Genomic DNA, 21984 nt, shown 5'->3' on the forward strand with positions numbered 1-21984 from the left:
CGCTTTTCTAAGGAATTCTCTGTTATATGACGTAAAAAATTAAGATAACCAACAAAATCAATTTCAAGCCCAAACAATCAAAGGTAAATCTCTAATTTTGTCTAGGTAAATTTTCATTAGTCACCACTGTTCCCATTAACTTAAAACGTGCACTTAGAGAGTCTATTTTACTACTTAGAGCAGCAGAATGAATTTCACAGCTTTTCTCTTTATCTACGGTCAATTAATAAACAAAGACAGGCATACGATGCGGGGTAGATGGCATTGAATGTGATTATTTGATGTTATTGCCACGCAGTGACGGCAAGTGATAGTTTTAATAATAAAAGCAGAAAATTTTATTATTATATATACATTATTATGTATACAGAGGACAACTACTGATCTTATCCCTTAACAACACCTCTGCTATTTATTCATTTTCTTTTAACAAAAATCGTAAAGTGTCTCACAATTTTCTCTTTGTGATATTAAAAATTAGGTAAGAAATTTAATTTAAAAGGGTTTCTTGTGACAAAAATGGTTTTTAAAGGTGGTTCTAAAATTTTAAATATTGCTAAACTCCGTTCACTTTGATGATGAGAATGAAATAATAGAAACGCACTTCACCATTATTAGATAGTAATTACTTTTTAAGTAGGTATCGGCCAGAATAAGAATACTACAGAATATCAAACATCAAAATAGCTTAGTTAGGCTACACTATATAAAAAATAAAAATAATTTAATGCTTATCATTTAGAACACCCACTGAACACTAACAAGTCTTTTGGTTAGAACAACGTTAAAACCTAATATAAACAAATATTGTTCATTCCTCGTGGAAGTCGTTAGATAATAAGTACTTCTATTCACAATAAAGAACTACTCTATTTTGTACACGAAATTCACAATTTTGCTATAGACTTTAAACATCCTCACCCAGTAGGTCCAGGCCTGCTGCTCTGAAAGGTAGTTAGATTTCCATAATTTCTTTGATGCATTAAAGGAAAATCTTCATGATTGTCCAGTTGGGTTTCTGGTGTCGATGTTGGAGTGGAATATCCATTAAGCTCCAAATCTTTTTCGGTGAATTTTTTCTTGTGGCATTTGTCTGATATTTCTGCTCTCGTGTACTTATTTCCGACAAACCCTACGAAAGTAACTATCCCTAAGGATGCTTTAATGACATCCAAGGCTAGTTGGGTTTTGGTGTTATCCAGCTGAGTTGAGTAGAAGAAGATACCCAGTAGCCAAAAACAGGCCACAATAATGATCATGATGTATGTTCTATATCTATTGAAATATTTAGTAAATTTGCGGATGTAGAGGAGAAATACTCACAAAAATTTATAGTTATTCGAATGAGAAATCCAGTCAAAATGGCTGTTTATCAGCTTATCCTTTTCATTTCTGTTTATGCAAGGCTGCAGGGCTATGAGGCTAATAGAGGAGCCCACTATTGATACGATTATGGGGGTGAACACGATAAATGCTCGGGGCAAGGTGGCTGCAAGGAAGCTTGATAACTATATAGAAATAAATAAAAAATGGCGACTTACTCTGGAACTCACACATGTTGCTAATGTTCCCGTAGGGCATGATGAAGGAGTTGGGGACATCTGGTATCCACTGTTCTCCAGTCAGTAGAGATATGAGGAAAGTAAGGAAGGAGAGGCCGAAGGAGATGCCACAGTACCAGTACCATCGAGGGTTATATCTTTTGTCCTCTATTGGGCGGCTAAAATGTTCAGAAAACATTATTTGGAGGAACTTCAAGTCCAGTTGCGTATTTCCGGGCTTATCGTGTAAAATGCTGATTTTCTACTTCGCCCATGTGCTGGCTGAATCGCTAACAGATGGGCGAAGTCTTGATAAGCAAATTAGCGATCGTGCATGTTAGATTAATATAATCTTAAAAATTTGAAGACTGTTACTCGGAATTTTATCGCAGGCAAGTCTGATAAATACTTACATGACTTGATACAGAAGCTCTAAACATAATATCAGCAACCATAAGAAGGACAAAGACACTGTGAGAAGGAACACGAAACCTGAAATAGCAACGAAAAAATAGTATTCAGTAGACTTTTTGAAAGCAAAGAATCTATTTGAACAAGATTGAGCCACCCTGAAAATCTCAATAATGCTGAAATTGTACCTACTCATGAGGACTTCGTCATCACACTCATTTACTCACCTATGGCATTACATGTCTTTATACTATTCTGCACTTGCATCACTATAAGACACACAAAAGCGAGACACATCGACGAGGAAAACATAATGAAGCACCTCTTGTGAATATCCTTCCTCCTCAAAATCACCCCATAAGCCGCTGTTGAAAGGGCGAAGCACAGGGTTGAAAGTATCAAAGCTGAAGAAGAATCACAAAAAACTGCTGTTTGAATCGGCGAATTCACTTCAACTCACCCGGCAAGTAGAAATTGAGTTCTTTGCTTGATTCTAAGGTCTGCATGCAAACCAACACCAATGGGTCTATGGACTGGCTACTGTTGAGGCCATCCACGCAGAACTCCCTGTGGTTGTAAATGTCTTGTCCTTGGACTATTAGAGTTTTATTATAGATAATGCCATGAAGTTCTGTGCTTGGTATTCTACAAACTTAATATGAGTACCTCAAGGTCACTCACTTCCTCTTTAAACATACACCATCACCACCTCCTGAGGAGCGCATTTCAGTTTTCTGTAGTAGGGTATGATCCGATAGTCGCTGGAATTGAGGATCACATCAGGATCCAGGCCCGTCTCATTGCTCTCAAAGATCTTAATGTTGAAATCCAAGATTGTAGATGCGCTAGCGCACCTCTGCTCTACATCGTAGTATTCATCAGCTTTGCAACACTTTGGTATCCTGTATAGTGAATCTTCCTGGAACAATTTCAATAGCTCGATCATCCTGAGGTGCCTCAGACTCATGACTCACCATATTTGAAGGGTCGTGGTTCTTGAGTAGTTTTCTATCCGCCTGCCCGAAAAGAACATAGTCCAAGGGTTGGTCTTGGTACCTAAGCTGGAGGTAGTTTATGCTATCCAAGCCGTGCTCCTCTGGCAGGGTTAAGTAGAAATTCGAGGAGTATTCTGTGCGTAAGTTTAATAAAATTGGTGATGATTGTACAGGGATTTACAGGAAGTTACCTGTAAAGTCCTTATGGGTCATTACCGGGTACTGCTCTGTGTCATTATAAGGGGAAATTCCCTCCCCCACCCAGAATTGCAGCCCATCTCCATGGGGGCCGAAGTACCTGAAATCCGTGATATACACAATCCTTTTATCTACTAAAATAACAGGGCCGGATGTGATATTGGTGCTGTTGAACCCGGAGACCTGTTGATCCATGTAGACCTTGGGAAAATCCTGTAACAAGTACGAATAACCGAAAATGTCCTCGTGCTGATAGAATGAGTAATTTTATAAATAAAATCCATCATCGATAAGATTAAATTGATGTCTTTACGAGTATTTTTAAAGTCTGATGTTAAAAATGGGATCTCAAACATTTCCAGGAACTTTTAGCACTTAAACAGAATCTTTGGAAATTGCTCTGGTGATGGTCAAGGGCAGTGATAAATCTTTGACCGGTTAATTGGAAGTCTGGCTGAAACCGCTCAAAAGTCACTATTTGGTCAGATTTTAGTTTTCATGGTCTAATAAGTTACTGACCTCCCTTTAATTATCTCCTATGTTCGGTCAGTATCCGTTCGAAAGTGCATGTGGAACGAATGTGAGCTTCTTATCGCAGTGGCTCAATGAGATAACGCTTGGATGAAGTATCCAAGTAGCTGATTAGAGGAAAATTACGAAAGCCTTCGCTGTGGGAACCGATAAAATCGTTCAGAAATTAACTCGGAAATTGCCACATGCCGACTGAGGTTGTTCGATTACTGCAGAATTCAAAACACTTTTTACGGCGATTGCTCCTTCGGTTTTCGAGATATCGCCGCTCGACGTTGATTTTGAGGAAAATTTTGGACCTTCACCGATATTAGGAGAGACACTTCAATTCCGAGACAAAAAAGGAGCAACGCGGAGCTCGAAGAGAGAAAACATTTCAAGAAGTTTGAACAAACTGCACTTGAGCTGAAGACCCTTGGAGCAGTGTTACATGGCGCGGACGTTGTGTCCAATTTACTGCTTTCTCTATCCCGAAAAAAAGTTAAAATGAAGTGAGCACTCCACAGGTGATCCTCCCCTTCCATTGAATTACGGCAAATTTAGGGGAAAAGAAAATTTTCATAGGCGTTGCTGGGAGGGAAGGAAATATGAAGGTCAATCGCCAGCTCATGAGGAAGGAGATGATAGGAGGGCCGTCTTTTAAGTTTTGCACATGAAGCATGAATAGAACAGTAGATCGCTATTAAAGACTTGATTGTTTTTTGAAACATTCGCTAAGAAGATCGATTCTCTTTTGCGTGCACTGCAACCATTTCTGGAAGCAGTTAACCCATTCGTTGATACAGTCAAAGGGACGTTTTTGAAGGCGTCCAATGCGTCTTCTGGCGTCTGGACCGCAGTCCATTCTTAGGTAGAAGGTAAAGAAATCCTTGAGACTTAGGTGGGGACAGTACGGAGAATGGTCTAATAATTCGACGTTTTGGTGCGTTAGAAATTCAATTATCTTGAGAGATGTGTGCGAACTTGCATTTGGTGGAGGATGATTCGTCGTTTGGGGATGGTTTTTCTAAGCTCGTTTTTTCTAAACGATTTGATTGAATATTAATTGGCAGGAGCAGTTCTTTGATCTTGTTGGAGACTTGTTGCTACATGACCCGTTTTTGAGACAAATGGCGCAACCATCTTCTTGGACGCACCTCGAGAACGGACGATTTTTGTTGAGTTTTCTTCGTCTTGGGACACCCGAATACGCGACTGGCGTTTATTTTCGGGTTCATATGAGTAAATCCACGATTCATCACCACTGACGATGATGTAGACGTTTTTAGAGATTCCCTCATTGAAGCGGTGTACAGTTTTTTGGCACCAGCTTCTTTTTGTTCTTCGGTCAACAGACGCGATATCCAACGAGACACTTTTTCTTTACGGCCACTTCTTCATGCAAAATTTTCTGAATTGTGATTGTTGAAATCTTCAATGATGCCTCAACATCGCGCTACGTCACACGTCGATCTTCCTTGAGGCGCATGCGCACAACATCGACGTTTTCCTGGGCGATTGCCGTTTTTGGTCACTTGCACCAACGCGAAATTGTCGGCTGATCCGGCGCTTCATTACCGAAAACAGAGACCAATTGGGCCAGGCACTTTTGTTGATGTAATTGTCTTCGAAAGTTCTAAGAAATTATTACGCGAAACTTTCATGGTTTAATTTCATTTTGGATTTAGATTGACTAAAGATTGAAGTTAAGTTTCGTTAATGACATTTGAGTGGCCCGCCATCTACGTCCCTGTATGCAAAACATAAGACAGTTCTCGTATTGCAATAGAGAGTGCTCTCTTTCTTCGAAATAATTAGTGAGCTCGTTAGTGTTTGTTTCATTATTAAAAAAAGAAACGATGGAAATCTGTTTTATTATGGAATTGTCCTGAATCCGACAATTCCAACCATGGTTGTATATTTTGTGAGTTATTAGCGTCATTGCCGTCACGAAGCATCATGCATTTATGTCGTCTTATTGAAATAAGCATATCAAGATTTTCATGACAATCGTGTTGTGTATGCTTGATTAGGAGTTCAGGGGCATGATTTGAGAAATAATGAGCATGTTATGTATTTTTCCTTAGAATCCACGAAGATTGATGCGTCAAATCTGAGTAAATACTGTGTGTTCATTTAAAAACTTACCCTCCCAATAAATCCAGAACAAAAAGGGATACTGAAATGCGGTTTGTGGGGATCTCAAAGGTTGTGAGGGGGAACATTCTTTTCAGCAGGAGTATTAATATTATGCACACCCTTTCACTCCCAGCCGCCCCAACTTCAGAATCTTAAATCGGAATCTACCTCCTCGTATTAAAGGGCACTTAAAATGCATTATTTTGATGTAAATAATTCTAAAATTAATAAAGACGTTCTTGAAAAATTCCAAAAAAAAACCAATTCCTTAACAGAATAAACGAACTTGCCAGAACCCAATTAGATTGGAATATAACTGTTTAATGTCTTACAAATAATTCATTACTCTTATTAAAATGTTAGTTTATTAAAAATGGTTTATTTCATAGAAAAACAACTTGAAATTGTATTAATTTATGCTGCAAATAATGAATCCCCTAGGCAAACTGCGCCGGTATTTAATGAGAGACATCCTGACAAATACGTTTCTCAGGTTTATGTCATTCAGTTATTGAAAAATTTTAAATTACCAGATCTGTAAGGAAACGAAGTGGTCAGGAGGCATTAAATAGGACGTTTTATAGCCGAGCCAACTACATTGAAAAAAGTGTCCCATGAAAACGGAATTTCATTAGGTCCAGTGTATAAAATAACAAAAAATTATGGTGGTGGTAAAACTGGTGGTGGATTTGCAAGAGAGCTACAACAGAATGGCCGGCAAAATCTCCTGACCTAACGTCGCTTGATTTTTTTCCCTTGGGGGTACCTTAAATCTGTAGCTTACAAAATGGTTCTTCAGGATATTAGTGATAGAGAATATGGAAAATTACAAGAGAAGCTTTCAGAAGAATTCGAGAACAGGTTGAAAGAAGATTATGGTTTCAATTAGAAAATAATGGGGGAGTGTTTGAACATTTAATACGTTAATTTTTAAGCTGGTCATTTTTTTTAATACTTCCAATTTTTATCGAAAAGACTTGAGTTTGGCATTAAAAAATTGAATTAGAAAGTTGCAACTAGTTTTTTACCAATTTCTCAAAAACAACTTAATCAATTTTAGAATTATTTAATCAAGATAATGGATTTTAAATCCCTTTAATATGAGGTATATATCGAGGTAGATTCTGATTTAAGATTCTGAAGTTGAAGCGCCTGGGTGTGAAGGGGTATGTGTTAATATTGGCACTGTTGCTGCCAAAAATATTCCTCCTCACAACCTTTGAAATCCCCACAAACGGCATTTCAGTATTTCTTTTCGTTCTGAACTTATTGAGATGGTAAAAGTTCAAATGAACACTCCATATATTATTAATAAACTAATGACAGAGTAACCGAACTGGCAAAATGCGCAACCTCGTACTCAGAGACGTATCATGCCGTTCTCAGAATTCAAAAATTCAGGGTAGTTATGGAGATATAAAAGAAAAACGAAACGTATAAATATCAGTTCAATTTGACCTATTTGAAAAGCTATTTTCGAAATGATGGCACTTCCCACGCCGGACGTTTCGTCCTTGCAAGCGCTCATCAGTAGCAACATCGATGCAATAAATTCGAAATTTTGCAGTCAGTCAATTGATCACTACGGCACCCAATATGATCTTCATGAACTTAGCTTTGTTCAATTGCTGATTTTCTCAATGACTAGAACCATTTAGCCGCCTAAATTGTAAGTTTATTAATAGGGCACTTGGTCGTTCAAAACATGTTATTGTTCAACATTCTGCAGTTACGACAATTGGAGCTTACTCAATCGGATTTTTTAACATTCCAAAGAACGATTTAGTTAATTCAAGCAAATGCGTATTTAATTTCGTCCTCCCACATTATGGAAACTTTCGCCACTTTATAAATTTTCAAGTAATTTATCGCGTTAATCCCGGTTTTTCTCGTCGATTTTCTTCGGAAAAGCGAAATTCCACCACACTCCTCGTTTCCCGATAACACGACAGTTTCAATGAAATCGACCTATCTTCAGCCCCGCAATATCGCAGATAATGATGTATTTCCCTGGCAATAAAGATCTATTGACTTCAAAGCCAATAACAGTTATTTCAGGCGGCTGTAATGGAAAACCGCATTTGATAGTCGATCGTTAAAATCTCCATTGTAAATGTAGCGAAACGATAATGCTTATTTTTACTGCCATTCGCATACCCAAATGGACCCACAAAATGCTTGCCATAAATAGTCATCTCCTGAATCACGAGTTAACTGGGAATAAATCGCACTTTTTCTGCTTGTTTTTTACAGTCAAGAAATTAGTATTTATTACTATTATTAACTCGGTTAGTACTCATAAGTGGTACTACCAATTCCTAGATACGCTTTTGAACACGTACAGGTTCTGCTGACTTTGATTTATAAACAATGTCTGCATGAAAACATTGATTATGTAAATTGCCATCGTTCTCAAACAACATACAGTGAGGGGCAAAAGTATTGGCAGAGCGCGATTTTTAATACAAAATAACTAATTTTCACAGATTGAGGAAGGAAGTCAAAAATTAAAATCAAATATTTAAAACTGCTCATCATACTGGAGATTTTCTGACCAAAAATCCTCTATAAGGAAAAGAACATCATTTCCAAAAAGTGAAATAAAATACAGAAAATCCACGGAAAAACATATATCGTTTTCATTTTATTTAGAGTGCACAATCGTTAAAACTTTACAATGCACATTATGCAGATTATTTTTATATCTAAAACGGGGCGCAAGGGCCAAGAAACGGCGATTTTCGAGCGAAAAATAATTAAAAACGTGAGAAAAGGGGAAAAATCCTCTTCAATTATTGTCAATACAGTAAAGAAGAGCTGTGTTACAGTGCGAAGTCTAATAGAGAAGTTTGAAAAAGACGATAACTTCCTCAAAAAATTTCGAATTGGACGACCTAAAAACCTGTCTGCTAATTAAGAGAGAAAGGTAGTAAGAAAAATACAATTGAATCCTCGGACAAGTTCCTCAGAAATTGCTGCTACATTAAGAGAAGAAGATAATAATGATATTAGTTAACTTTACAAATTTTCAAGTACCTAACCTAGATATTTTCAGAACAATAATTAAAAAAAATTATTAAGCTTAACCCTGTATACAGGGTGTTCCTAAAAGTCATGAATATACGGAATGGGGTGATTCTTTAGCTTATATTATAACTAAAAGTGCATATAAACATAGGCCCACAAATGCTCAGTTATCTATCTACACGGTGTTCAAATTTCCGAAATGTTTAAATTTTTTCTTTACAGCTCTTGCAGTTTTTTAGTTATTTAGCTAAAGTTTAATTAGGGTTTAAAATTGCCTATTTTGTTATGGCATGGCATGGTATGATTTATGTTTTAAAAAATGAAGTTGTAGCAACTTGTGAGAAAACGGCGAACGCCAGAAAAAAATCGAGCGCTCCATCAGATTCCTCTCAAAAAAGTGCCATAATAACGTTTTTATGCAATTTCAATATTTTAATAAATAAGAAAGTTACTGGCGATTTTCAAAATGGCGAAAAATCGAAAACCATCTATATCTTAGTGGGCTGTGACGAAATCGAGAAACGATTTTTTAGATTAAACATTTCTCAATAATCGAGTCCGTGACACCTAAATCGGTGTTCTTCTAGCTGGTCAGAGAATAGACCTTTCCTGTCAAAATACTCCAAATTGAAACACCCTGTACATTACGAATCTTGCCATGCCAATACTTTCGTCGCTCACTGTATGTTGGAGCACATAAAACTGTGGAAAAAGTCAGTAAATTGAGATGAAAACGTACTAGTTTTCAAGGAGCGGAATTTAGTGCGAAAAGACCGCCGATTTCTTTTTGAAACCGCGTGGGCAGGAGATGAAAATATAAACAAAGTAAAGTTAACATTCACACCTTCGCATTTATGCAATGCTAAATCCGCCTAATTGATTTATCAAGCTGACGTTTATGACCCAATAAAATTCCTTTTTTTGTTTAATTATAGAAACTTGTTTGGATGATCATGTTATCCTGCCTACATGCTGAGTTTCTACAAATCAGCTGTATTAATACGTTTCTCGGCACATGAAAAGCATTATTGCTTTATGATCGTAAAATTATCGCAATTTATTGATCTTAAAAAGCGCATGTTTTTGTAATAATTTTATCGCTTGTTTAGACAAATAAATCGGCGCTAATTCGCAAGAACCACTTCGTTGGTGCTCAAGGGCAAGAATCTTGCGGTACTTCCGTACGCATACTGCCGATTCCAGGTGGAATCTAGATGTCCTAAAAATCCAGATTAACGCAAATTCTGTTCGATATTTAGCCTTTTATTCGTTAAAAACGTGAGCGAGTTTTCATTTCGCAGCGTGTATGATCGCAACAAAGAGCTTAGATTAAGCGCAGGTTTAACTCACGGGGAAACACAGAGGATTAATGACGAAGTGGATTTTTCAGCTGAAACTGCTCATGCAAGCGAAACTTCATAACTCATTTCCAGACCTCCTCATTATAAAACTTCAAATTCGCCTTCAACCGAGTCTTTAACTTCCATTAAATTCCCATAAATCTTATTGACGATTCGTGTCGATATTCTTAAATTTCCTAAGGACGTTTTTCCTCAGAAATCTTCTTAGATTCTAAATCATGCACTGTAAGCTCGTTACTTCCCACAACATGCTCCGGATCAAGCGTATGCATGCACAGCACGATTGACTTAAAACCTGAGTTGCTTATTTTGATAAGAAACTAGTTCCTTGTGACGTCAACCGTGCTAATGACTCACACAATGTATATGGGTAGAGCTTATATTAATAAATTTCTAAGATCACTAAGGTTTAAATCCGGACTTTCTTCAGGTCGCTTCACTTTCCTTTCCGACTCTCTGGGGTTAGAGAGTCGCAGGTTGTGGAATACACAGAGGAGCTGTTTAAAAGCCATCTCTGACCTTTCTGCGCAACAAGAGCAATATCCCTTTTTGGGTATGAGGTTTAGAAGTGATTTCACACAAGACCTTTCAATTTAATTTTGCTTTTATTTAATCGCGGTCAGAAGGCACGTCCACGTTAGCGTTACAGAGAGTTTTAAATAAAAGAACTATTAATGACCATCAAAAATATATTTTGAATTAAAAATTAGACTAACATTCTTTCTGTAGTTAACAAGTATTATGCGTTATGCATCAACGTAGGACATTTTTCCATATATGAATAATATGCAAGTAGGAGAATATTTCATTGGTATCTATGGATTATATGTTTTGTAGTAATGATATTTGTCGAAAAAATGTTTAAAACATACACTTCTTACACCAAAAACATCTAAATGCTGCAATTTGGTCAAATAAATTATAAAAATAAATAAAATGTAAACAATAATTTTAATTTTCAATTCAAAATATATTTTTGATGGTGTCATTCTTTAATTCTCATTAAATAAAACCTTTCTTATTATGAGAAATTTTCTTCTGCGATCTGCGGTTCTGACGTTATAAACGGTCGAACATGGCGCGCACCCTTTTATATAAACAATTATAACTTTTGTTAGAAACACGGTATCGAGCTATGCTTTATACCATTTTATTGAGAAATGTTTTCTCTGTAAAATGGTGAAAAATTGAACGAGACAGCTGGACGAGTGTAAAAACGGGGCCAAAAAAGCGACATTTTTGAAAAAAAAAACTAAAAGTGATATTCTTTTTCCTGATCTTAATAGGTTGATGACGTATTGAAAAAGGAACATTTTACTTTTTTTTTTGTTGTTTTAACTCATCTAGATCAAAAGTTATCGCCGAAAGACGAAAAATTGACGAAACTTTGGGAGCAGTTTTCACCCTTTAAACCTTGAAGATGGCACGCAAAATATACATCACTATTCTTAGATAAGTCTAAACTATTTCTCTGCAAAATTTCATTAAAATCGAGGAGCGACATTTGGGCCCCTTCTCTTATTAATGCACAACTTTTTTTTTTAAATTTAATTATTATTCATGTTTCGCAGCTTTTTTCGTGGTTCCGTTAGCCTCGCAAGACATCGCACTTCTCCCTAACACTAATTTTCGCCACATTATTGTGAGGTAACGATGGTAATTAAATGCTAAATTGATAGTCCCATTATAGTGACTGTAAGCCTCTTTTGTCTGGGCGAAACTGCCTACCTCATAATAGCAATAATTGCGCTAATTGCTTCTAACACAAAATTTCACTTGTCCTCCATCTCGAATATTACCTCTCCTGTAACGTGCTTTTCGCTTTTCCTCTATGCTCCATTTTTTCCTCCATTTTGAGCCGAACCTACGTGCTCTGCTACGCTGACTCTATTTATACCCCTGCATATTGTTATATTATGTATTTGAGGACAAGGCTATATAGACTAACCTCCCGAGACAACAATGTGTTTGCCTATAGGAAATTGGAATGTTTAATGCTACTGCAATTTCAATCTGAAGCACGTAGGCCCGGTCTGAGATTACAAGGCTTGATATAATTTGTAAACAAGTTTATGATTAATGAAAGCGCTTCATGATGCATTTAATAAGGCAGAGCTGAAATGCTCTTCTGAATAGCATGAGTCAGGAGGTTTTCTTATCACACGACATCCACCAAGTCAACTCAACTTCTCCAAACGCTCGATAATCATCATCAAAACGTCATAGTGCAAATACGCCTTCTCATACATCATCATAAAAAGGCACATTTCAATACTTTTATGGCACGCTTTATGGACTACAAATTATGGTACTTTGCAATGTAAACGAACGTCGACATGTGTTAAACTCGGATTATTTTCCTAGTTCGATTCAAGCTGTTTTCCGTTCTCCCACTGATCCTCCAATTAGAGGACTGTCCGTGCGGGCCTCGGACAGTCCTTGTGATCTTGATCTGTCCGGTATCAGGCGACATTTCATCATACAAAACTCATTGAGCTGGTCAGCCACGAATAGCATTGAAGAATGGCTGATGGCAATAATTAACATTCCTTCGGGATTTTTTGGCAACAACCACTCTTTTGAGCTAAATATAGAGCTCGCTAATAAAGAGTTATCTAGAATAATATATAATTTGTTTTCGATCAAGGCTGCGTCTTAAAGATGAGGTTTTACGATTTAAAGTGCGTTTTAACGCGGCTTGACCTTTAGGTTGTGGTCATGTCTAGGAGATAACTGCCGCGATATGTTAAAGAGGAATTCGAACACAGCGCCGAATACTCCAATGCCAGTTCGCCAATTGATATATGATCATGATGTTAATGTCAAATGAGAGAAGTCTATAAATTGCAGAAACAGATGGGATTTTAGAGAGATAAAATCGAACATTTTACGGAGCTTTTATATGCAGGGCGTCCCTGAAATGACTGTCCAACGCTTGACCAAAAATAAGGCGCGTTCAGCAAACTTAACTACACTACCGTTCATAAGTATTTGCTCAGCATTTTTTAATTTTAAGAATAACGGATGGAATAACGAAGAAAGAACAATGTTTGGAAATTTTAAAGAAGCAAATAGCCTCTGGACGTCGCATTTTCGGGCAGAAATTTATTTTTCAACGGGACAACGATTCGAAACACAATTCCAAACTGTGCAAATCTTATTGGAATCAATAAAAAACCGAAAATAAACTTGAGGTGGTGGAGTGGCCGCCACAGTCGCCTGACCTCAATCCCATCGAGTTGTTGTGGGATGAGCTCGACAGAAGAATAAGAAGCTAGTGTCCATCATCCCAGGAATCCATGTGGAGGATGTTGCAAGAAGCATGGTGTTTAATAGCAAGTAAAACGCCAATAAAGTTACTTGAAAGAATGCTATGTGCAGCAGTTACAAAAAATAAACATACATTGACGAGGCAAATGTTTAAGACTAAATTTGGAAATAAAGAAAATTTATATTCAAAGTGAGTTTTAAATAACACCTATAGTAAACCTTAAGATATAATGTGATTAGATGAAAATTTTGAGGTGGGTAAATATTTATGGACGTATATCCAACGTGGCTTCGTTTTGCCGTTACAGGGCCTCAAAATACATGGGTGTAACAAAAAGCCGCTTAAGGGCGTAACAAAAATACATGTTTTTTTACGAACCACGTACCATTATTAATATTTCCCCGCATTAAAAAGCAATCCTACTCATGTCAAAACACGGAAATTTATACAGTAATGCTTAGTTCCAAAATTGGCGAAAATCGATAAAAGCGTTCAGCAATTATTTCGAAAAAGCGATATTAGCTTGCGAAATTTTGACGCCCTGTAGTGGCAAAACGAAGCAACATTGGATGTAGTTAAGTTTGCTAAAAACGTATCATTTTTGATGAAGGAATTTTTTTTGTCAGTCATTCCAAGCACACCTTGTACAGGAATTTCAGCCCTCTTAAAATATTGAGGAAATATGAGTTGTGAATGATGAGTATTAGAAAAATCCAAAAATTCCTCCCTTTTATTTGAATTGATGAAAATTAATTAATTACCCTATATAATCTAGCAATTGTTGGATGTATTTACCCTTTATCCACCCTTTGAAGGGCAATGAATCAACTTTTTTACACAATAGAGGAGCTAATTTTCCCTCAACTATTTTAATACAGATCTGCGTTCGTTAAGCTTTTTCACATGAGAAATCATATTTTAGCAATTATCTATAATTCTCTTCTTAATCTTCCTCTATTTAGCCATCTTCCACCATTCTCCAGTATTTTTCCGTAATAATTACATCAAATAAAAGTCCATTAAACCTTGCTTTTTTTTTCTTCCGTTTTGAAAATATTACGTGTTCTGATCTCTCAAATTCATTGTTTATGTGAATATACAGGGTGCCCCAAATTTGAAACGAACATCGAACTAGTCAGAATTTGGAACGCTTTTAGCAATATTAGGAAAATGCTGGAAAGAGCGGTTTTGGTATGTATGTTTTGCCTGATTCCATTTTTGAAGCTAACGATAAGCCGAGATTAAGGTGCCCCATGTAGAACGCAAAAAAACATTGTTTTGATGCACCCTATATATTTTTATAATATACTAATGTTTTATAGTATAAAATGCTTTCTGTACCACTCATATTTAATTTCTTTGCGTAGTCACAGACCTGGTTCTAACGCTAAAAGGGACAACGATCAACTATACACCGTTGGGGCATTCTCTGTATATTGGTCCATAAACGACGAATGTAGTAACTGTCTCTCTTCAAAAGAGCTTCGCACCAGATTTTTTTCTAAATAATAAAAGAAATAAAATTTTAAATGAAAGTCGAATTTCAGGTCTTTATTAGAAGAAAAGATGTTGAGGGCACTTATCCCGATTTTTCTTTGTTTTTAAAAACGAATCAGGAAAAAATAAGTACCAGAATCACAATTTCTTGTTTTTTTTTCCGAAAATGTATTGCGCAATTCTAAAAATGTTCAAACCGAAAATTGAAGTACAATACTTTACCCAACTTTGTCCCCATTTAGATCGTATTTAAAGGTTTCGAGCCTCCATTTTGCACATCGATTTTTACATGTTCGCATAAATTCATATTTAAATTCCTACATAGTTTTAGGATTTCAAGAGACAACTGAGATAAGACATGCAACAGTGTATGAGGCTTTATCCCACAGTTAGCTCTATTCTATAATGGAAAAACGTGAGTTCGTGCCAAGTTAGAGATTTAGCACAAGACACATATTCGGTATATGGAGATGTATGTTAATTGAAATTCTGGAAAAATTTTAATTAAACTTTAAAATTGGATTGATAGAAATTTTTGGGGACCCGTGTTCAATTTTAGTAAATTCGGGTCCATTTAATGCTATTCAAGCTCTGAAAATAGACATGGACATGCTGGAAAAGGACTTGTTTGGTAACATGACACTACTTCTCATGGAAAATTGCAGTAAAAATATATTCTGTTTACATCTCCAAAATGTTTTCGAATGTATCAAGATTCAAAAATAAGTCTGCAGGGTGATTCACATATTTCCATGTTCCGCAATCTAAGGTTTTTAGAATATTTGAGAAGAAATTAACAAAACAAATACGAGTTTTTATGGCATTTTATAACACTTTTCACATATACAAAAACAGTTAATTATCACGCGGATTTGAATTGTCCTTCATTTTGTTAACGCAAAACTAATAGCAGCGGTTTAACAGCAATGGCAATCACTACCAGCCTCCAAATGTTAGATATTTACATGCAAATATTAAGTTCACGATATTTATGTTCGATTAGAAATATGTCTTGTGCTAACGATACAGCAGCGAATTGAAGAAGTTGATGAGAGCTATAACGGTTAATAAAAAAATTATCGGAAAGATGAAGAGTTTGTGAATTTGAATTTATCCAAAGCTGCTAACTTCATGGCCACATTAATGAAAACACTCTGGCGCATTTTCCAAATTATGTAAAGATTGTTCGAATCCAGATTTTTTGTCAGTTTTCATGATGAAAAGCCCAATTGGAAATTGGTTGTTCGCTTGAGGCAAAACGTGCGAAATTCTCGCTAACTGACTCAAATAGGCAATTCATTTCAATCCACGTCTGCCGCATGTGCATCAAAAGGTACATGGCACCGAATTGGAAATTTATTGAATTGCGGAGCTTACCGAATCTCCACCATCCGAATCGTCATTTTGCTGAGCACTGATGAGCTTGAAACAGACACAAATTAGCACTAACTTTAGAAACACTCTCATAACTGATAGTTGTGATTCACTCATTGGACCAATAAATACCGCAACTAACTAATCGTCTTAGGTTTTAAGTGTTCACTTATTTTTTCTGCTAAACATCTTCTCCAACACTATCACCACAAATCGACCGGTCACTATCACATAGATCTTCTCTTGCAGTAACTCGTATTGAAGACGATCTAATGGAACGGTGTTAGAAGCTTCAATCGAGTACTATCAGTCTTATCTCTAGGTGTTTTATCTTTTATTGATACAGGGAAAGATGACGAAACGCTTATTATTATTCGTAATTGTATCATTTTTCGGTCGATGCGAACGAATTTGACCGGTCACTCCGCAGACTTGGCACCACTGTTTAGCTGAAACCACCAACTAAGACTAAATCAAATCTAAATACAAACGGAGGTACGGAGGTGGTTCTACTTAAGTTATGTGACTGGATTTGTTTAAGGTTGGTTTCCCCGCATTGTCAGTATTGACTCAGCGTTCGACCAGGAAGTCGTAAAATATACCACCAGTGAGGAGTGAGTTTTGCCTGCAAGCTTTGACGTCATTAGATTTTTCTAAAAACTCATTGTTTGTATGGATAATCCTGCGAAATTTCACTTTTAATGTCCGCATTTGGGCAGCAAACAGAGCGAAAATTTTTCCCTCGAGCTGAATTGAATGCCCAAGGCTCCTAGGCACTGTGCAACATCAAACCTTCCGTAAATTACTTCGAAACTACACATCCATGAATATATAGCTTTCTCAACCATTCTCGATTCAATCCTCAACTAACAGTTCTTTCACTAATGAACACTTTTTTTCACTTCAATGTGCGTCCATCCTTAATGCGATGTCAAGTTGCTACGGTCATGCATTTTTTCAGGGCGATTTAAAATGGTACCGCTAGGGAATCCCAATTCTTTTCAATGGTTCCGAACCAGTGCGGTTCGCTCTCACTGTTCTCAGGCTTTTGTGTAGGTGCATGCGTCTTCTGTGACGCTGTTTCGCGTGTTTCCGGTAGACAGGTTTGAAATTCTACAGAGAAAATCATTTAAATTAGAGCCAAATCATTAACATAAGACTATGTAACCGCACACCTCCTTTAGGTCTACGTTTGTATGGGAAATCTACTCATATACTATGTAGGAGGAGTACAGCAAAGTTGAGAAGCAATCAAGAAACCCTTGAATTTCGATATTGTTTCCTGTAATCCTCGTTTTCTTTTGGAAATCATTTAATTTCGCTAAGATCACCTTTCAGGAAATTTTTCAGTATTCAGTAGCTTTCTAAATGCTACAAAAACAGGAAGGTTTGTAGGATTTCAAAATACCTCAAAAATTTTTTGAAAGGGACAAATTTTTATATAACATTCAACCCCCAAACTTCACCCTTATGTGCATCACTGCATCCTTCTCAAAAACTATTTTGACGTGTTTTAGGAATTTTTCGAAAAACCCTTATCTTTTAAAATTAACGGGAGAGAAGTCAAGTTGTTTTCATTCGATGACCCTGTATAGATATAATTAATAAATTTAAGGAAAAAAACATGAAACAATAAGGACTCTATAACGAAGAATTCTTTTCTCTTCCCTTCTATGGATTTAAACATGAATTTCTGGGATTTATACCACTCTAAAGAGACGATGTTTGCTTCTTTTATTAAAAAACAATTTTTCGTGTATTTGAAATATCTTCACTTCAAAAATAACTTTAATGAATCATAAAAAAGGCATTTGAAATGCAAAACAATTCAAAATATTAAACTGGCTTCTCATTGATCTTCCTTGTACAGGCAACCAGTTATACTTCGCTTATGGGAATGTCATTAGTATTATTAATTTGCTTTAATAAAACCTACTTTGAGTTGCTGTAAGGAAAAATTGACAAAAATAAACTTACTATCTAATATTTTTACGAATTAGCTTAATAATTTTTTGTAAATCAAATCGTTTAAAGACAATTTAAAGTCAAAGTTATGTCCATACTTTTATACCACCGTGGAATCATATGAACCAGCGGCGCCGTGGCTTAGTTGGTTAAAGCGCCTGTCTAGTAAACAGGAGATCACGAGTTCGAATCTCGTCGGGGCCTCACACGCAATTTTTTTGTAATAAATTCATTTTTAATAAGAATAAATAACAATTTTAGTTAAAAAAATATCTAGCAATTATTAACATTTTTTCAACATTGAGGTAAGTATGTTTATTTTTAAGGAGTTTTCCTCTTTTAGAGAATTTTTCTCGAAAAAGTTGGTAAATTGAAGTTTTAAATCTCAAAGTTTTATAACACATTTCTGCGTGTTTTAAACAGCATTCGGTCTCGACTTCATGATAAACATTAACATATTTGTAATTGAACTAAAATTCCAAGAGATTGTATTAATGTCACGTTTTACTTAGAGAATAGGAGTTTTATCTTGGAAAAATTGGGGATTTCACATTTGTCTCAATATTTTGATGATATTTTTATTTTCACTAGCTTTAATTTTCAAAAAGTTCCTCAAACATATTCTGAATTTCTTTCAGTTCTAAATAGTTTTTCTCGAAACAGCTTGTGGTTTTCAAGATTATTCCAATATTTAAAGAACCTAATTTTACATTCCGGAGAATTTTTTACAGGTTTACAAAATTTCGTGCATTTCTTGGTGAGATCTGCTGATTACCAATTATAAACCTTCGCTTCATCTGCTGGTAAAAACCCACGTATTAAACACTTATCAAACAAAAAAGTTGAACTTTTATTATGGGCATCATCAGCGTTGTCTACGACTTCATTGTTGCATTGTTGGATCCTGATATCACGTTTTTGTTTTACTTCCATTACAATACTCTTAAAAGTAGTAAAACAACAAACAACACAACTGGAAATGTTCCAATGCTGAGTGGTAGGAATCGCTCCTCTATCGGATTGTCAGGAGTTCTGTTGCAATTATACGTTGGCAGGGTGGATATGTATGTGCAAGGTACAAGTTTACAACACCAATTTTAAATCATAACCTAGAACGCATTAAACACAACTGACGTCAAACTGACGTTAATTTATACAGTAACAACCCCATCAATCCGTCATTTTGACGTCACTTGCTGGCCCAATAACTACGTTCGCACCTTCGAATCTAAAACTATTGCAGGAAATGAGGGTTGTTGGTGCAGTTTCTATAAGGGTAAATTTATATAACACGCAGTCGACGTTATCACCATGAGTAGTAGTCCCCTTTTTACTTAGGGGATGCTTTAATAAGCAAATACACCGCCGGCATTTAATGAACGCACTTAGGGCATATACAGAGTGCACACGCATACACCTTTAGGGTGGCGCTCGATCTGATCTATAGCGCCACGCATGAGGGTGGCGTGCGTAAATCTCATCCCCGACATTGATTTAAATCGGGGTGAGGATGCAGACACGGGAATTTTTCATTTCCGAGGTGTAGGGAAGAGTTGGGTGCGCCAAAAATTGCTAGTATGTCTGATAAATTTGTATCTGGATGGAGAATTTAAAATTCCACTGAAGTTAAAATTAGTCCAAAAGCTCTTTCATTTACCTCAAAAATTTCCCAGTGTGTCAGTTTGAGCTCTAGTCTTTGTTTACCCGCCTTCCTCGAGAAGGTGGCAGATGTGCCTGACATCCCTTAATATATTAAAGGACCTTCATACTCTTATTTATACACCATCACAAGTTGTTATTCAGAGCGTTTTCAATAGGTTGAAACGTTGTCTAATCTAGCACTTTCGAACTGATTCAGTGCCTTAAATGAGGGATACAGGATCCACTTCCGAAGAAGGATAAATTTCTGAACCCTCGTGGGGCCTTAAAAAGATGCCTAAAGAATCGCTCAAATGAATCGTATCGATGTGCTCTGCAAGTCCCCACCAATCGGGGTTGGAGCTGCCTCTGCTCGTTTCTGAGATAATAGGTCCGATATAAAGCTGCGTCAAAAACTGGATAAAATTACTTTATTTGGTGGTTTAAAACTCATAAATACATGAATGTATTTATGTTAAATCCTGCGTAAAATTATGTAAAACTTTGAGGATGAAAAATGCAAGAATCATTGAATTTTTTTGGAATATTTTGATAACAAATTTCAGGGAAACACCTGAATAAAATTGCGTTAAATCTGGTTAAAATTGCGTTAAGTTTTGATAGTTTAGAACACATGAATTCATGAATATATTTGCATTAAATTCTGCATGCAGTTGTTGTAACCTCACGCTCCTTACTTGAGGATAACACAGGTCCCAAAATAATAGAAATTAGTGGAGAAAATTCCCCAAAAATTTCCGAAAAAGCTTCCTGGACCAATTCATTCTCAAGTGCCTGAGAGCATTCACAACAACGAACATATGAACGATAATCCTTCCCATTTTTGTGGTTAATACTCCTCTGTGTTAATACCTAAGGGAATGTTCCGCATAAATCTATCCGCCATCCCTATCGTCACGCACCCCCATAATGAGGGATGAATTTTCCCCCTGTTCATTTGCAACAAAAAAAAACTGTAGACACAGAGTCGGCTAATGGCAACAAATGAAGGCGATTAAACCCCTTATCTTCTCGACTAATCGTCTGGTTGATAAAAAGATACTGAAGAACGATGCCTTGAAGCTGTCATATAACGACCATGGCTGAGAAATTAAATTGAATTTTCTCTGCTCTGAGAGTTTATTCCGCTTGAATTGCCCTCCAACTACTTTAAAATTACTGGCAAAAGAAAAATTACATTCTTTCCAGCCGAAGAAGCACTATTAGCAGCTCGTTTGTTTCATTGATTAATTACCTACTTTGTTTCAAGTCTATCAACTCCTTTTCATGCCTTTTTGACAGATTTTTTAACGGAGAACAAACTCTATGAGTGCGACTTCGATGGCGGCTCAATTATTCGGCAATCATGCCGAAGCTTATTGGAAAAAGTATAGGGTTTTTATCTAAATGAAAACAGATGCTCCGGGGGTTGATCGGCGGGGCCCCAAATTCATGAAATATGGACCTTATGAAAATAATTATGTCAAGCTGTACAGAGGGGTTCGATTTCATATTGTAGAGTGAATAAATACAATTGTTTTTTTGCTTCTTTATTTCGTATGAGTATGCAATGAAGAGGATTTTGTGTTACTCCCCCAATTTTCAGCGTCCTTCGGACCCTTACGGTACCCCCTCTACATTGAGCTTTGTCATCAACTTTCGCCAAACTCGTAGTTCCTCTTGATGATCTTTGAAACTTCAGTTTGCTCGAAGTGTTTATAAATGGAAACATGATTCACCACACCAATGTAGAAAATCGTTTCGTGCACACAAACATTTACTTGATTTATTGCAAAATAAAAGGATGGCGCCAGGATTAAGGGAGCATTAGCGAGAAAGGATTACAGAATATCAAGTTTACGTCTGTTTAAAACTATTTGCACCCATGGTGAATCGGTGCTCCCTACTACATCCATAACAAAAAGCTTCCAGAATGAATGCACCTGTGGTGGAACGCTTCACCGCCGCGTCGATTAGCACAAGTAGTGAGGGTCTCTAATGAGGGGTTCGGACAAATAACCCCATCCCTATGACACTACACCCCTTTTAAGCCAAAC

General features: G+C 36.5%; 1 protein-coding gene and 1 non-coding gene across 2 annotated transcripts; one reads left to right on the forward strand and one right to left on the reverse strand.

Annotated features, from left to right (window-relative positions):
* Positions 1-707: 707 nt before the first annotated feature.
* LOC136419456 (probable G-protein coupled receptor Mth-like 2) lies at positions 708-16801 on the reverse strand. Its single transcript, XM_066405782.1, has 10 exons — positions 16328-16801; positions 3139-3358; positions 2927-3081; positions 2651-2871; positions 2413-2597; positions 2180-2356; positions 1955-2033; positions 1542-1720; positions 1324-1489; positions 708-1275 (listed from the first exon to the last, which is right to left on the reverse strand). Exons 1-10 carry the CDS (start codon positions 16439-16441, stop codon positions 918-920), a joined length of 1854 nt encoding a protein of 617 aa, XP_066261879.1. The 5' UTR covers positions 16442-16801; the 3' UTR covers positions 708-917.
* A 1618-nt stretch (positions 16802-18419) lies between these two features.
* TRNAT-AGU (transfer RNA threonine (anticodon AGU)) lies at positions 18420-18493 on the forward strand. The gene has a single exon. It is a non-coding gene; the product is annotated as a tRNA-Thr (tRNA).
* The last annotated feature ends 3491 nt before the right edge of the window (positions 18494-21984 follow it).

The sequence above is a fragment of the Euwallacea similis genome, chromosome 2, assembly GCF_039881205.1.
Source record: "Euwallacea similis isolate ESF13 chromosome 2, ESF131.1, whole genome shotgun sequence".
Classification (NCBI taxonomy): Eukaryota; Metazoa; Arthropoda; class Insecta; order Coleoptera; family Curculionidae; genus Euwallacea; species Euwallacea similis.

Excerpts from the sequence above, each read along its gene's own strand:
- LOC136419456 (XM_066405782.1), bottom strand. The coding sequence starts at position 16,441 with ATGAGTGAATCACAACTATCAGTTATGAGAGTGTTTCTAAAGTTAGTG. Across the intron at positions 2,357-2,412 it reads ACTCAATTTCTACTTGCCGG|CTTTGATACTTTCAACCCTG; the intron begins GTGAGTTGAAGT and ends ATTCTTCTTCAG. Across the intron at positions 2,034-2,179 it reads AAAGACATGTAATGCCATAG|GTTTCGTGTTCCTTCTCACA; the intron begins GTGAGTAAATGA and ends TTGCTATTTCAG.